The 13,246-nt window shown below is 61.6% G+C and overlaps 2 protein-coding genes across 3 annotated transcripts in view; one reads left to right on the top strand and one right to left on the bottom strand.

Annotated features, from left to right (window-relative positions):
- The window catches only part of MMEL1 (membrane metalloendopeptidase like 1), a 39,484-nt gene extending 38,196 nt beyond the window's left edge, over positions 1-1,288 (top strand). For both annotated transcript variants that reach the window (XM_088845049.1, XM_055418819.2), the window contains 3 exons: positions 484-579; positions 1,040-1,116; positions 1,189-1,288. In XM_088845049.1, coding sequence (XP_088701175.1) covers positions 484-579; positions 1,040-1,116; positions 1,189-1,288 — 273 coding nt within the window. The remainder of the gene's footprint in view (positions 1-483; positions 580-1,039; positions 1,117-1,188) is intronic.
- A 1,346-nt stretch (positions 1,289-2,634) lies between these two features.
- Positions 2,635-5,764, bottom strand: PRXL2B (peroxiredoxin like 2B). The gene is made up of 7 exons (XM_055418818.1): positions 5,606-5,764; positions 5,202-5,406; positions 4,448-4,499; positions 3,833-3,896; positions 3,677-3,752; positions 3,277-3,395; positions 2,635-2,781 (listed from the first exon to the last, which is right to left on the bottom strand). The coding sequence occupies exons 1-7, from the start codon at positions 5,666-5,668 to the stop codon at positions 2,755-2,757; spliced, it is 606 nt and encodes a 201-aa protein (XP_055274793.1). The 5' UTR covers positions 5,669-5,764; the 3' UTR covers positions 2,635-2,754.
- Positions 5,765-13,246: the final 7,482 nt, after the last annotated feature.

Here is a 13,246-nt window from a genome sequence, read left to right as displayed (position 1 = left end):
GGTGTATCCTGGGACCCTTCTTCATCTGACAGGGAGGCAGCAGAGCCATGGGGGAGCCTGCTGGCCACAGGTGGGCAAGTACCATAGCCACTTGGCCCTCACTGCACTCCAATCTTAGCTGAGGCCTCTGCACTCAGCAGAGGAGACCACTGTCCACTGCCAAATAAGACAGGGACAGTCACTGCACACCTTCCGGCCTCAGCGACACCCTTGCACTGACAGTCTTGGGCACTGGGTGTCAGGAGCTCATTTGTGGGGCAGGCTGCCTGGGCAGTGAACCCCCACAGAGCCCAACCAGGCTCTGTGCTCAGATGGTCTCTGGGGTGCTCAGAAGCTCCACGCTGCAGAGGCAGGACCACCACCAGGGGAGGCCTGGAAGCCAGACCTCCATCCTGCCCCAAGCCAAGGACCAGGAGTCCTGACCAGGCTGGTGCTGCCCCCGGGAGGGCAGGCCCTGGCCCAGCACCCGTTTGGTGCCTGCAGGCTTACCTGAAGTGGGTAGCAGAAGGCGGCAAGGATCAGCAGCTGCCAGGCCTGGAACTGACCTACCAGCAACTGTTCTTCATCAACTATGCGCAGGTGGGAGTCAGTTCCCCACCCCACCCCCACCCCCACTGCTGGGAACTGGCTCCCACCTCCTATCCTTGGTGAGCCCTCACTATAGGGTGCCTCCAGGGACACTGTGGGCTGGCAAACTGGGCAGAACCAGAACTAATGGGCCAAGAGGGCTTCCTGGAGGGAAAGGACATCAGGGGAGCTGGGGCTGCAGAAGATTCAGATGTAGCTGTGGAGGGAGGGGGCAACCGGCTGCCTTCCCTCTCCCCATCCAAGGAGCAGGGGGTCCTGGCGGAACTCCTCTGTGCCTAGCTGAAGGAGACCACACTCCCGCACTGCCACAGCCCTAGGGGAGCCCCGCCTCCCCGGGCTGTGCTGGGACGTGGCGGAGGTTGGGGGGGCACCCCCTCTGGTCCTCCTTAGCCCTGCACCCCACCCCCGCCCCTTCCCCAGTTCCGCAGCCACGCCCCTCATGCGCCCACAGGTGTGGTGCGGATCCTACCGCCCAGAGTTCGCCATCCAGTCCATCAAGACTGACGTCCACAGTCCCCTGAAGTACAGGCAAGTGGCCCTGGCGTCCCCGCGCCCCGCGCCCAGGCCGGCGCTGTCTCAGGCCCCTCCGTCCACCCGCAGGGTGCTGGGCTCGCTGCAGAACCTGGGCGCCTTCGCAGACGCGTTCCACTGTGCCAATGGCTCCCCCATGCACCCAAAGGTGCGATGCCGCGTCTGGTAGCCAAGGCCGAGCCGCGCTGCGCGGCCCACGCCCACCCGCCGACCCGAGGCGTCCCACCCGCCGCCCCGAGGCGTCCCATCCGCGCGGAGACAGTGCCGCCGGCGGGGACCCCGCAGCCAGCAGCTGACCCACCCGCGCCGCGCGCGGCCTCCGCACCGGGCCTGGACCGCAGCTGGCGCCTCAGACAACCGGAGGTGAGCGCCGCCCTGCCCAGCGCCGCCTCTGCGCCCGCCCGCGAGGGTCTCCGCCGCCCACCGCAGCCCTGTAGACGCGGTTATCCGGTTATCCGTCTTCCGCCCGCTCTCCAAAGCGCGTCCTCCTCAGATGTCCACGAGCTTCAGACTTCAGCTAAGTAAACGCTTTAAAGAAGCGGCTGCCTTGTCTGTGTAGCAGGGCCCAGGGCAAGCCGTCAGGGTGATAGTACCCGATAAAGTGCCCCCTCTCCCGCTGCACCTGCCACTGACAGCTGGAGACCGAGTGGGAACGTGGCAGGGCGCTCCTGACAGACCCCCAGGGTCCTTGTGCTGACGCACAGCAGTGACCACGATGCCCCCGAATGCCCACCACAAGGCGATGCCCCTGACTCGGGAAGGAACTAAGGTGGGCGATGGGGCAGAGGGGATGCAAGCTGCACCCCACTATCTGGATGTGGGGGTTTGTGGAACTGGAAGCCGGTGAGGGGTTAAAGCTTGTCACGTGCCCTGAGTTTCAAATGACTACAGAGAGGCTGGGTGAGGGGGTCGGGTGGACAGGGAGAACAGCCAGAATGCCCCTGTGGTTGTCCAGGCCCAGACCAGGCGACACGGTGGGGCTGCTGAGAAACTCATCTGGACTCAGATGAGAGCCCCTGAAGGTGAGCAGGACAGGAGTTCTGCTCTGTACCTGTCAACTTTGAGGTGCTGGTCACCCCCATGTGACGGGGCCTCAGGGAGCTACACCTTCTCTAAGCAAGGCCTTCCCCCAGGAGGGCTTCCCTACAAGTCCCCAGCTGTCCAGCAGTGCTCCCGAGAACCCAACTAGCTCCCACCAGACATGAACTCTGACCCCGAGCCTTCCAGGCTGGCCTCCCACCTGGGGTGTTGCCTATCAGATGGAGCCCACCCCACCCTCATCTCCCACACCCTGGGCCTGTTTGCAGACCCCTGACCTTCAGGCACCAAAGGCCCAGGGTCTTCAGAAAAACTGCCAGGGGCATGTCCACCACCACCAACCCACCAGGGTAAGTGGCTCTCCTAGCGGGGAAAGTGAAGCCTCAGGATGCACGACCACCCGCCGGCCCAGATGAAACCATCAGTGATCAAGGCCCCAGCTGCTGAGCACAACATTCAGAGGCAATGAAGAAACGCTGCCGGGAAACTGCAGTTTAATGCTCATCGCTGCTCACAGACCAGGGCACCCAGAGATTCTGGAGTCTGCTCACATCCAGCTCCCAGTGTGCCCAGGGCAGGCGACACCTCCTGGGACCTTCACCTCGAGCATGCCTCTTCATCACACTGTGGAGGCAGCAGGGGCCCATCAGGCTGGCCATGCCCCTGGGGCCAAGAGCCACTCATCCCACCCTCCAGGGCCATAGACCCTCCAGGGGGGTCTAAGGCCCAAGTAGGAGGAGAAGCATGCTGGACAGTCCCCTCCACGTGGAGCACAGAAGGTCGGCCACCAGAACCATGCTAATATGGGCTACAGTCACCTGGGACAACCCCAGCCCTCCTGGGCTGAGAGGACAGGCCACTCCTCTTCTCTGCAGCCCCTGAGTGACCCCCTGTCCTCCAGAGAGGCCCTGCTGTGCCTGCCCGTACAACCACCCTGCCCCTGGCCCATCACCACAAAGTGGGGCAGGCGACAGTGACATCCTGGGGCTGCCATGGGCACAGAATCACCTAAAGCCATCCAGGTCCAGCTCAAAGTCTGGCCACATCAAGTGCGCAACCCTGGGGAATTTGGGGGGAGAGGCATTCTTAATGCAGTGCCCACCCCAGGCCTGGGCTCACCTGGGGCGGCTCACTGGGGCCAACCTCTGCAGAGATGCCCAAGGCCTGCAGGATGCTCTCCGGCGGAGCGTGGTCACCCGGGGACTTCTGGACAAAGTGCAGCAGCACTTTATCACCACCTGCAGCAGGTGGGGGTGGAGAGGTCAGGGTGCCCCTGTGAAGCCACCACCCCACCTGGTTAGGGAGATGCGTGAGCTGCTCTGGCCACACCCTGCCCAGCTAAGAGGACGCTGAGAGCTGGGCCACACTGCAAAGAGGAAAACTGATTAACAAGCCGGAGGGAGGGAGGAAGGGTCAGGGCAGAGTCAAGTTCAGCAAGACCTTCCCACCTAAGCATGTGGCCCTGCAATCCCCACCCCGTGACCACACATTGACTCCTGACACCCGTGCTCTAGCCCACCTTTGGCAACCACCAGCAGCCCTCCGCTCTGCAGCAGATCCCCGGACAAATTCCCCTGGATGCCGACAGCCTTGGCCTGGAGGAGGGGAGGAGCCCAGGTAAGCCCTCAACAGAAGCCCTGCACCCCAGCCCCATACAACCCTGGCCCTCACAAACCTTGGCGGCCACATCACGAACAGGCTTCCCCAGGGCAGCCGGCAGGATGCTCAAGCTGTTGTACCTGCCAAGACACAGCTGGTTTGTGCAGGCTCCGACTCTGCACCAAAGACCGGGCCCCAGAGCCTGCCCCCGACCCTGACTCCACAAGACGCACCCACCAGTTCCCACAAGCAAGCCCCACCCCAACTCGCCAGGGGCTCAGGGGACATGGGGCATCCAGGCCAGCAACTGGCCCAGCCCCAGGAGCAGCTGCCAGAGCCCGGGCTGGCAGGCCTAGGGCCCCACAGAGGGTGTGGGGAGTGTGGACAGGGTGAGTCTGGGGATCTGGCTCAGCTGGCACCGCCAATCAGACAAGGCAGCCAGCCTGGAGCAAGGCACCCAAGGTGGTTGAGGGGCCCCTGACTGGCACCCTAGGCCCAGGCCCCTGCTGCAGCCAGCTAGGGAGAAGTCCTGGGTGAGAAGCCTAACCTATAGCCCATAACAGACACAGGCACCCGAGAGAGCCTGATAGGGCTGACTGGAGCAGTGGATGCCCCCAGAGTCCGCTTGGCCAAGGAGAGGGTGGCAGGCAGAAGAAGAGGGCAGCAGTGAAGCCCGGAGCTCCCAGCTCACCGCTTGAAGCCCAGCTCCTTGTAAAACTGCTTGCTCTCGTCCAGGTAGAGCTCTGGAAAGCAGAGACCACAGTTGTGTGCCCCTGTCCTGTCTTCCCTCCCCCACAACCCCCCACCCCGGGGGCTCACTCTCCTGTATCCGGCCCTCTGCCCACCCCTGGTGCCCAGCTCAGCCACCCATGACCAGGAGAGACAGAACAGGGCTGAGTGTCCTCACTGTTAACAGGAAGGGCAGAGGCCCAGAGGGGACAGGGGGAAAAGGGAGGAGCAGGACTCTGTGAGGGCACATCACAGGTTGGAGAGAGAGGTGGGCCAGAGGGGTGGGGTGGGAGCAGGTGCGGTCTGGGCTTTAGGCCCAGCCACTCCTACTGGGCTTGTGGGGAAACATCCGAGGAAGTTCAGGATCAGGCTCCTGGGGAGGTAGGAGGCTGGCAGAGGACACAGTAAAGACTTCTGGTCTTGATTCCAGGCCAGAGTCACCACTGAGCCCTCCACAGTGGGAGGAACATCATGGCTGGGCAGGCAGGTAAGGGCAACAGCTGGAGGAGGAAGGGGAAGGGAAAGGGAGGAAGGGGGAGGGGAGGGGAGGGGAGAGGACACAGGAGCACGTCAAAACCCCTCCTGCAGAGAGAAGGCTCAGGGCTGGACGAGGAGGAGGCAGGCGAATGCCCCGAGTCTGAGGAGGAGAGGGGTCTCAGGGCGGTTGGGCAGTTGAGGGGTCGGTGCTGGGGGAGGAGGGTGGGGAGCGCAGGCACCTCCCGCGAAGTAGCCACCATCCAGAAACTCCTGCAGGCCCACGGCCTCCGGCCCCACGCCCACCAGGCGCACGCCGTGCTGGTCCAGGAGCCCCTTGAGGTTGCTGAGGTCCCGGGCGATCCAACGACACACCATGCAGCCGAAGCGCCGCAAGCCGGCCACCACGCACGCCTGCTCCTGCCACAGGCTCCGCAGCTCTACGGCCTGCGTGCGGGCGGGTAAGGAGCGCCGCCAGACCACGGCCTGCGAGCACGTCCACACCCCGAGCCCCGCGCCAGGGCCGCTCACGTCCAGCCAGCGCGCCCAGATCCCCACCCCCACCGCCCCCCGCCCAGACGCGGGACTCGGATGCCGCTGCCAGGTGCCGGGGCGCACCCACCGCCCTGAGCCCACCCAGCCTCACCTCCCCGGTGATCGCGTGCTTCAGGATACACGCGCCAACGCGGGCAAGGTCCACGGTGCTCATGGCGCCGGCCGCCCCAGATCTCAGCCGCGAGCCCGGGTCCCCACCAGGCCTCTCCGCCTACAGTCCAGCGCGCAACTCGCCTCCGCCGCGGGCACGCCCCAGACGTCGCCCCGCCCCACTTTGGGAGAGCCGTGGCCCGGCTCCTCCCTGCCCCTCCTCGCTCCGCCCTGGCCCCGCCTACTGCAGCGGCTCGTATGCAAAATAGTCTCTGTATTTTGTGTCTGCCGCCATGCCACCTTGGACTCGCCCGATCTCGTCTGATCTCGGATGCTAAGCAGGGTCGGGCCGGCTTAGTACCTGTTAGTGCTCAGATTTTGTATATGCATGAGCCCCCCAGCCAAAGGTGCTGCTGGTAGCAAGCGGAGCTTGGCAACCCGGCCGAAGGCACGCGGCGCGCCGGGGCAGAGTGTAGCACCCTACCCGGATCAGCGGTCTCGATCCTAGTGTGCGGAAAAATAAGGGGCGGAGCGGCCAGGGTCCTGGGATCCCGGTGGGGTCCCATCTGGTGGAGGAGTCCGAGGGTAGCCCAAGGGCCTAGTTTTTCCGTGGTCTAACAAGACTAAAATAAAACGTATCTTGAAAGTCCATGACAGTTGTCCATTATCATGCCAACTAAACATCTGCTTTAACCCCAAAACCTTGGGTAAAATAGACCTGAAAGAACCAACAGCAGTTTGCTAGGTGCCTTGTGAATTTGTCATTCCTCACGACAGCCTTGCGACGCCTTCCAGTATCGCTCAGTTTTACCAGCGAGGGCCCTTAGCACGGAGGCTGAGAGATGGAGCCAAGGCAAGCCGGGCAGCGGAGTCCCACCTGGGTGTCCGCTGACCCCCGCGGAGAGTCTGCGGTTTCTGGCGGCTCCAGGCCCCAGACTCGGCTGGAGAAGGAAGCGACAGCCAGCAGCCCACCTGGGGTTTGGGAAGAGGGGCGCCCCCTCTTGCTACTTCATTGTATTCCACAGGGCCCCCAACCAACAGGGGGAACACGAAGGCCCAAGATGACTGCTGCTGCCTCGAACCTGCTGCTGGGCCTGGAAGGATGAGGGTGCTGGGGTGGCTGGAAGTCCGGGCCCCAAAATTGAGTTACTATGTCAAAAAGAGAAGGATTTTATTTCCTGGGTATTGAAGGCAGGAAGGAAAGGCCATGCAGAGACTAACAGTGGCAGGGAGCCCTTTGTCCACCAAGGAAGGAGAAACAACAGGAAATGTCACAGTTCCGAATCCAGGAGTGCAACCCCGGAGGCCATGGTACCTCAGGGGTCTCTGGGCATCAGGCACTCAGGTGCCACGTGTGTTGCTCCATACCCCACCTCTCGTCTCTCCAGGGTGAAGCAGCCCTTCTGAGACAGAAGCAAGCCCTGGGACCAACAGCACAACGTTCCTCCTGGAGCGTTTATTGTCTGGGACTTGAAATGATACACTGACCAGGCCTGAAAACCAGAAAGCCACCTGGTGAACAAAGCTGTGAGCCATCCGGGCTCAGGTCCCCAGGAGTTACAGCCCAGAGACTTTCCAAGCTCCATCCCTCAGACCCAGAGGAGGCAGACCCCAAGAGTCTCCCCAGCATTCCTTGCCCCTTGGGAATGCGGACCTCCCAAGGAGCCAGAGCCACTGCGTCGTGGGGTCTCTCGATGGCAGGGGGGACAGGATGCAGAAGCCTCTACCCAGGGAGCTCTCTGCCTCCCCGATGCCCACTCACTGCCATGGACTTGGAGCTCCTGTCCACCCTGAGAGGGCAGTGGGGGCACAGGGCAGGCTGTAAGCAGCTGGGAGAGGCACTGGGATAAAGATGTAGCAGTCCTGTGAGCAGGGCTGTGTCCCCACCAAGAGCCCAGGTGTGCTTCACTCCTTTATCGGTTTGTTCATTTATTCCCTTCTCTTTCCTGCCCTGCCCTGGGCTCCTCGTCTGCGCCAGGTCCCAGCTGGACACCAGGACCTGGGCTGCGTAGACCCAGCTCTGGCCTTTAAGAAGCCCCATGCACACCCGAAGAGGAGCAGACTCTCAGCAATGACAGCCAGATCAGGGAGGTCAGCAGTCATCTCGGGGCTTGTCAGCACATCCTTGCTATGTCCTCACCCTGGGTCGCCCGGGTGCCAGGCTCCAAGTAGGCCGGCCAGGCAGCACCCAATGTCCTCCTTGAAAGGTGGAGGGACCCTCCTCGCTGAAGTGCTGACCCGCTACTCTGTGCCTGATGGTCAGATTGGGGCAAGCTAGGCACCAGGGATTGGCAGTGAGGAAGTGGGCAGGGTTGCCCCTGTATCTCTTCATGTGCCCTGGGCCATTGAGGATCAGGTTAGCATGCAGCCCTGTCCCCCTGGCCTCACCTGTCTCTGAAAGGGTCAGTTTCTTGGGGAGAGGCCTCCATCTTTGCTTGGCCCCTCCTGACAGGTGTATCTGTTTCACAGGAGACCCAACAGAGGCAGAGTCTCTCTCCAGGTGATAATTCCTGTCCCCTCAATTCAGGGGATGCTACTTGGATGGGCAGAAGCTCCCAGGCCTCTGGTGCTCCTGGGCCCTTTGTCTACAGCCCTACCTGCAAACCTGGAAAGAGAGACCCAACTCCTCCTTTGGAACAGGGGCCCTGAGACACCTGGAGGCTGGAGCTGGGCCGAGCCTAATGAATGTATCCCACAGGATAAAAAGTGGACACAGCTCCCCGAGAGCTGCAAACCCTGCTGGATGTCACTGCAGGGGCTTTGGAGGACACAGCAACCGAGGTCACTGGGAAGGACCAACCTGCTGACAAAGGGGCCAGGACACGGACACCTGAGGTATCTCTGATCGTGCCTGCTGGGGGCTTCAGGTCACCCAGGCCCAAGTGTGGAGGCAAGGGGAGCTGGTGGGACCCCTCCTGAGCTTGCTTCAGACTCCACCCTGCAGAGAAAGGGGCTACTACTCAAAGGGCTTGACCCCACCACCACCCACCTCCCCATCAGCCACAGGCGGCCTGAGCCCTCCCCTCACCCCTGAGCAGCGCAAGCACTGAGCCAGCCCTGTGAGGCGGCAGCCACCAGCCCCTCATGGCACCACACCCCCCTGTTCCCCTGCCCCCTGAGTTCATCCGGAGGAAGGGCCTGTGGACCCCTCCCTCCTGGGGCTGGAATGGACGGGATGGGCCTGAATGCAGCCTCATAGGGATATCACATTTGGAAGGGATTTCTAAACTAGAGTCATGTTCAGCTCCATTTCCTGTTTTGTTATGTTTGTTTCTTTGTTTTGTTGGTTGGTTGGGTTTTGGCCATGAAGTTTGCAGGATCTTAGTTCCCCAGAAAAAGTGAAAGCGTTAGTCACTCAGTCATGTCCAACTCTTTAGGACCCCATGGATAGTAGTCCACCAGGCTCCTCTGGTGGTTTAGTTGCTAAGTCATGTCCAACTCTTGGGACCCCACGGACTGTAGCCTGCCAGGGTCCTCTGTCCATGGGATTTCTCAGGCAAGAATACTAGAGTGGGTTGCCATTTCCTCCTCCAGGAGATCTTCCCAACCCAAGGATCGAACCCAGGTCTCCTGCACTGCAGGCAGATTCTTTACTGTCAAAGCCAACCAGGAAGCCCCCTTAGGTCTCCAACCAGGGCCCACAGCAATGAAAGCCCCGAGTTCTAACCTCTGGACCACCAGAGAATTCCCCTCTGTTATTGAAAGATATATTTGGGACTTCCCTAGGGGCTCAATGGTAAAGAATCTACCTGCCAATGCAGGAGACACAGGTTCGATCCCTGGTCCAGGAAGATTTCACGTGCCGTGGAGCAACTAAGCCTGTGCACCACTGCTACTGAGCCCGCCCTCTAGAGCCTGGTAGCCACAACCACAGAAACCCTTGTGCCCAGAGCCCATGCTCCACCACTGCAGTGAGAAGTCTGAGCTCTGCAACCCAGACGAGCCACCTGCTCACCACACCCCAAGAAAGCCTGTGCGGCAACAAAGACCTAGCATGACCAAGACTTATTAATTTTTAAAAAGATATATTTGGGGCGAGATGACTTGAGATTCTAGAACTCTGTTTCTCCTCAAACTTTCTGGGAAGTCATGAGAAGCAAGGACACATCCTAGCAATGAGCCTGCTCCAGGAGACATGTCGAGACTGTGTAAATTTCCTATTTCACATCAAGCTCTTTATCCATTGATTTTCTTCCCTGAATAAAGCAGCTGGATGGACTGAGGCTCATGTGTCCACAAGGGTCCCCACCCCACACCTGGGCTCAGAGAGGCGGAGGCAGTGGCCTGGATGACGTGGTTAGTGGGCAGCTCCGGGTGTGAACGCAGGTCTATCTGACTTTCTGGCCCCCATGCTGGGGTGGAGGGTGGCAGGTGGGGGTAGGGACGAGAGGAGGGAGCTGGAGGAGGAAGAATAGGATGGAGTGAGGAAGGAGAGACGGGAAAGGGGAGGGCAAGAAAGAGAGGACAGTGAGGCCTCAAGACCCAGAGTGGGAGAGAGACAGGCCCAGAGGAGGAGGAGTGTGGAGAGAACCGTGTCAGGGATGGAAACTGTTGGAGCCAACGCCGCAGACGGAGGGACAGACCTAGGAAGAGGAAGGGGATGCAGGGTGGGGAAAGAGGACCCTCAGACTCCCTCACTGCGGCAGTCCCCCCCCCCCCCGCCCAGTGACCCCAGGCTCCCTCCAGAGTCTCTGAGCACCCAGGCCAGCTCGGGGGCCAGGGGTCAGCCTGTGGGGGTGTTCCACTGCAGGAGAGGGGTCTTCACCTCCAGAACCTCCCTTATAGGACCCCTGGAGCCCTCCCCCAGCCCTGACCTCAGAACCACAGGAGGGGCAGCAGCACCCCTCTGCATCTTCTCCACGGAAGGGCCATCATCCACCTCCAGGAAACCGGTACCTGCTGGCTCTGGCTCTCTCTGCTGGGGTGATGTGTGTGTGTGAGCCCAGAGTGCAGGTGACGTCTTCTGGATGCTGGCACATAACGGGGAGCAGCCAGGGTGAGACCTGTGGGCTTTCTGCTTGGGGAGGGCCCTTACCTCCCAGGAACATGGGGCTAAGACCACGGGGACCACCTACTGGGTCTGGGGCAGGCACTCCTCCAGGGGCCTGTCAGGAGAGAAGATCCCAGGAGGGCAGTTTTCACAGCCTGTCCTACCACTCAGTGCCTGAGCAACAAGAGGGAAGGCAGAGGGGCCCAAGGACCCAGGTCAGGACAGGGAGCTGGGCTTGCTACCTCAGGCTTGGGTCTGGGGTCTGTGTCTTCAGAGGGTTTCAGGGGACTAGGCTGCTCTTGCACTGGCCAGAGACCTGGGGATCAGAGTGCCCAGCCCCTCCAGCGCACCTCTCTCCTGAGACCTCTGGCCTGCTCTGCAGATGGCGTGGGGCCAGCCCCAGGACAGTCATCTCCATTCCTGCTATCACAGAAGTGATCTTGGTGGCAGCCACATGTGGTACCCTCTGTGCTGAAGCACATCTGCCTGGAATAAGGGCGTGCATCAGTTGGCAGCAGGATTTTGGGGTTAGGGTCAGCTTCCTACCTGGGTCACAGACGGCACTGCAGACCCTCGATCAGGCATTGAGGGGGATGGTGGACTTCCCCAGGGAGAAGGGAACACACAGCCTACCAGGCAACTTCCCCCGTGGCTGCTTCACCTGGTACCCTGCTGCCCAGGGGTCCAGGGCACTCAGGGCTGACAGGGCTGAAGGGAGCCCACCCACCACGGCCACCTGGATACTTCCGGCAGGTTCAACCCACCCACAGGAACCTAAAGGCACCTGAGTTCTTCCTGGCCCCACAGTGAGCCTGCTGGGGTATGTCAGATCATTCTTCAAGAATGTCAGGCCTTCTTGGGGCCTGGTTCTCTCACAGGGGCCACTCTGAGCCACAGGTTCTGGCCACAAATGAACTGGCAGGTACCCAGGCCATGTCCCCTGTGCAGTGCGGCTGTGAGAATCTTGGGGGAAAGAATGGGAGCCACAGAGGGAGCCCCTATCTGTGCCCCCTGTCTGTGTCAGGAGCTTCATGCTGCTGCTGGTGGGTGCTGTGAATGGAGGAACTCCTGGACCGGGAGGGGTGGGGTGTCTGCCCTCAGCCCATAGTGACCCCCAGAAACTCCCTCAGAGGAGGTCCCTCCAGGGCTGCTCTTGGGCAGCACTCAGCCCCCATCTCCTCCTCTTTGCCCAGGGTCATCACCAGGGCACAGCGATGTGGGAGGAGGAGGTACAGCGCCTAAGGGAGACGGCACTGACCATGCTCTGCAGAAATGCCACCCCAGGACCAGCTCCGGGAATGGCTGAGTATGACTGCCCTGCTCAGGCCGCAGCTTCCCTGTGGCAGAGTAGGAACCCCACCCCCAGGGATCCCAAGGCCCTCCAGGCTGGACAGCCCATCAGCCTCCCTGCAGGCCTGCGCTGGGCTTGGGGCTCAGCGGGCCCAGCTGGCAGGAGAGACAGACTGCTCTGGGCCGGAGGCTGGGAGAAGCCCCACCGGAGGTCCTAGTTCCAGAGTGGGTTCTGCCTGGCCGTCAGGGTCCTCCCTGAGAAGTGACAATGGGACTGGCAGGGGAGCCATACTGGCCAGAAGAAGATGGTCTCCACCCAGCTGCAGGAGTATCTGGGCTTATCACCCAGGACTGGCTGCCAGCTGGGGGTGGAGATGGGTGCTGGCCACAGGGCCCCACCCCATAGCACATTCCAGCAAAGTGCAGCCAGGCCAGGAAGCACCCTTACCTGCAGTGGGGTCACCTGAGACCCCTGAGTGGAGCTGTTGGGGAGGGGCCCACAGAGGAGTCTTCTGCTGAGGGTGGGTCTGGTTCTCCTGAGGTCAGGGGGACTGGGCACCAGCAACATGGGTCAGTTCAGGAGATCTGGATACTGGGGAACAGAGGCCAAGTGAGGTCAGGACAGGGACATGGCCCAGGCAGGGACTGGGGAGGGAGGGGGTCACTGGGGCACACCCAAGGGGCAGGAGTGGGGATAGGGCTGGCTAGTGGGACAGGCAGAAGCTCAGGGGTCTCACCAGGCTCCCAGTGTCAGCCTTGGGCCCCGGGCACCACAGTGGTGGACTCCATCTCGCAGAGGCTCCATGTCCCCCCTCAGGACACTTCAGACCCTGGCTGCAGTGCCCTGGAAAGCCACACAGGTGTTGGTCACCTGAGACAGGAAGGGTTTGCTCCCCAGTCCCCAGTGTTCCCTGGGCCCACAGCTGCCGGGGGAGCAGGCCCCTCGGTGACAGCTCAGTCAGGTGCAGGTTATGCTCAGGGGAGAAGTGGGGAGACCAGTGTCAGGCTGGGAGGGGTGCGGCCTGTGTGGGCGGCAGGAGCTGACCAGGCCAAAGGAGGGAAAGTGAAAGTGAATGTCAGTCGCTCAGTCGTGTCTGACTCTCTGCGACACCATGGACTTTATCCCGCCAGGCTCCTCTGTCCATGGGATTCGCCGGCAAGAATACTGAGTGGGTTGCCATGCCCTTCTCCAGGGGATCTTCCCGACCCAAGGATTGAACCCAGGTCTCTTGCATTGCAGAAGTTCTCTTTACTGGTTGAGCCACAAGGGGAGGGACATGTAAGTGGAGAGGTGAGGCCCCCCACAATCACAGATCCTCCCTCTGCCTCACCCAGGGAACCAGCTTCCTGGACCCTCCCTCA

The sequence above is a fragment of the Moschus berezovskii genome, chromosome 17, assembly GCF_049115385.1.
Source record: "Moschus berezovskii isolate FMDL1 chromosome 17, NW_MosBer_1.0, whole genome shotgun sequence".
NCBI lineage: Eukaryota > Metazoa > Chordata > Mammalia > Artiodactyla > Moschidae > Moschus > Moschus berezovskii.
The sequence above is the reverse complement of the archived record's forward strand: the minus strand, read 5'-3'. Positions and strand labels throughout refer to the sequence as shown.

Bases quoted from the DNA above. Each gene is read 5' to 3' on its own strand.
- PRXL2B (XM_055418818.1), bottom strand. From the start codon at position 5,668: ATGAGCACCGTGGACCTTGCCCGCGTTGGCGCGTGTATCCTGAAGCAC. The intron at 3,897-4,447 runs GTGAGCTGGGAG...GTGTCTTGGCAG, and splicing joins AAGGAGCTGGGCTTCAAGCG to GTACAACAGCTTGAGCATCC. The intron at 3,396-3,676 runs GTGGGCTAGAGC...CACCTGCTGCAG, and splicing joins GCTGCTGGTGGTTGCCAAAG to GTGGTGATAAAGTGCTGCTG.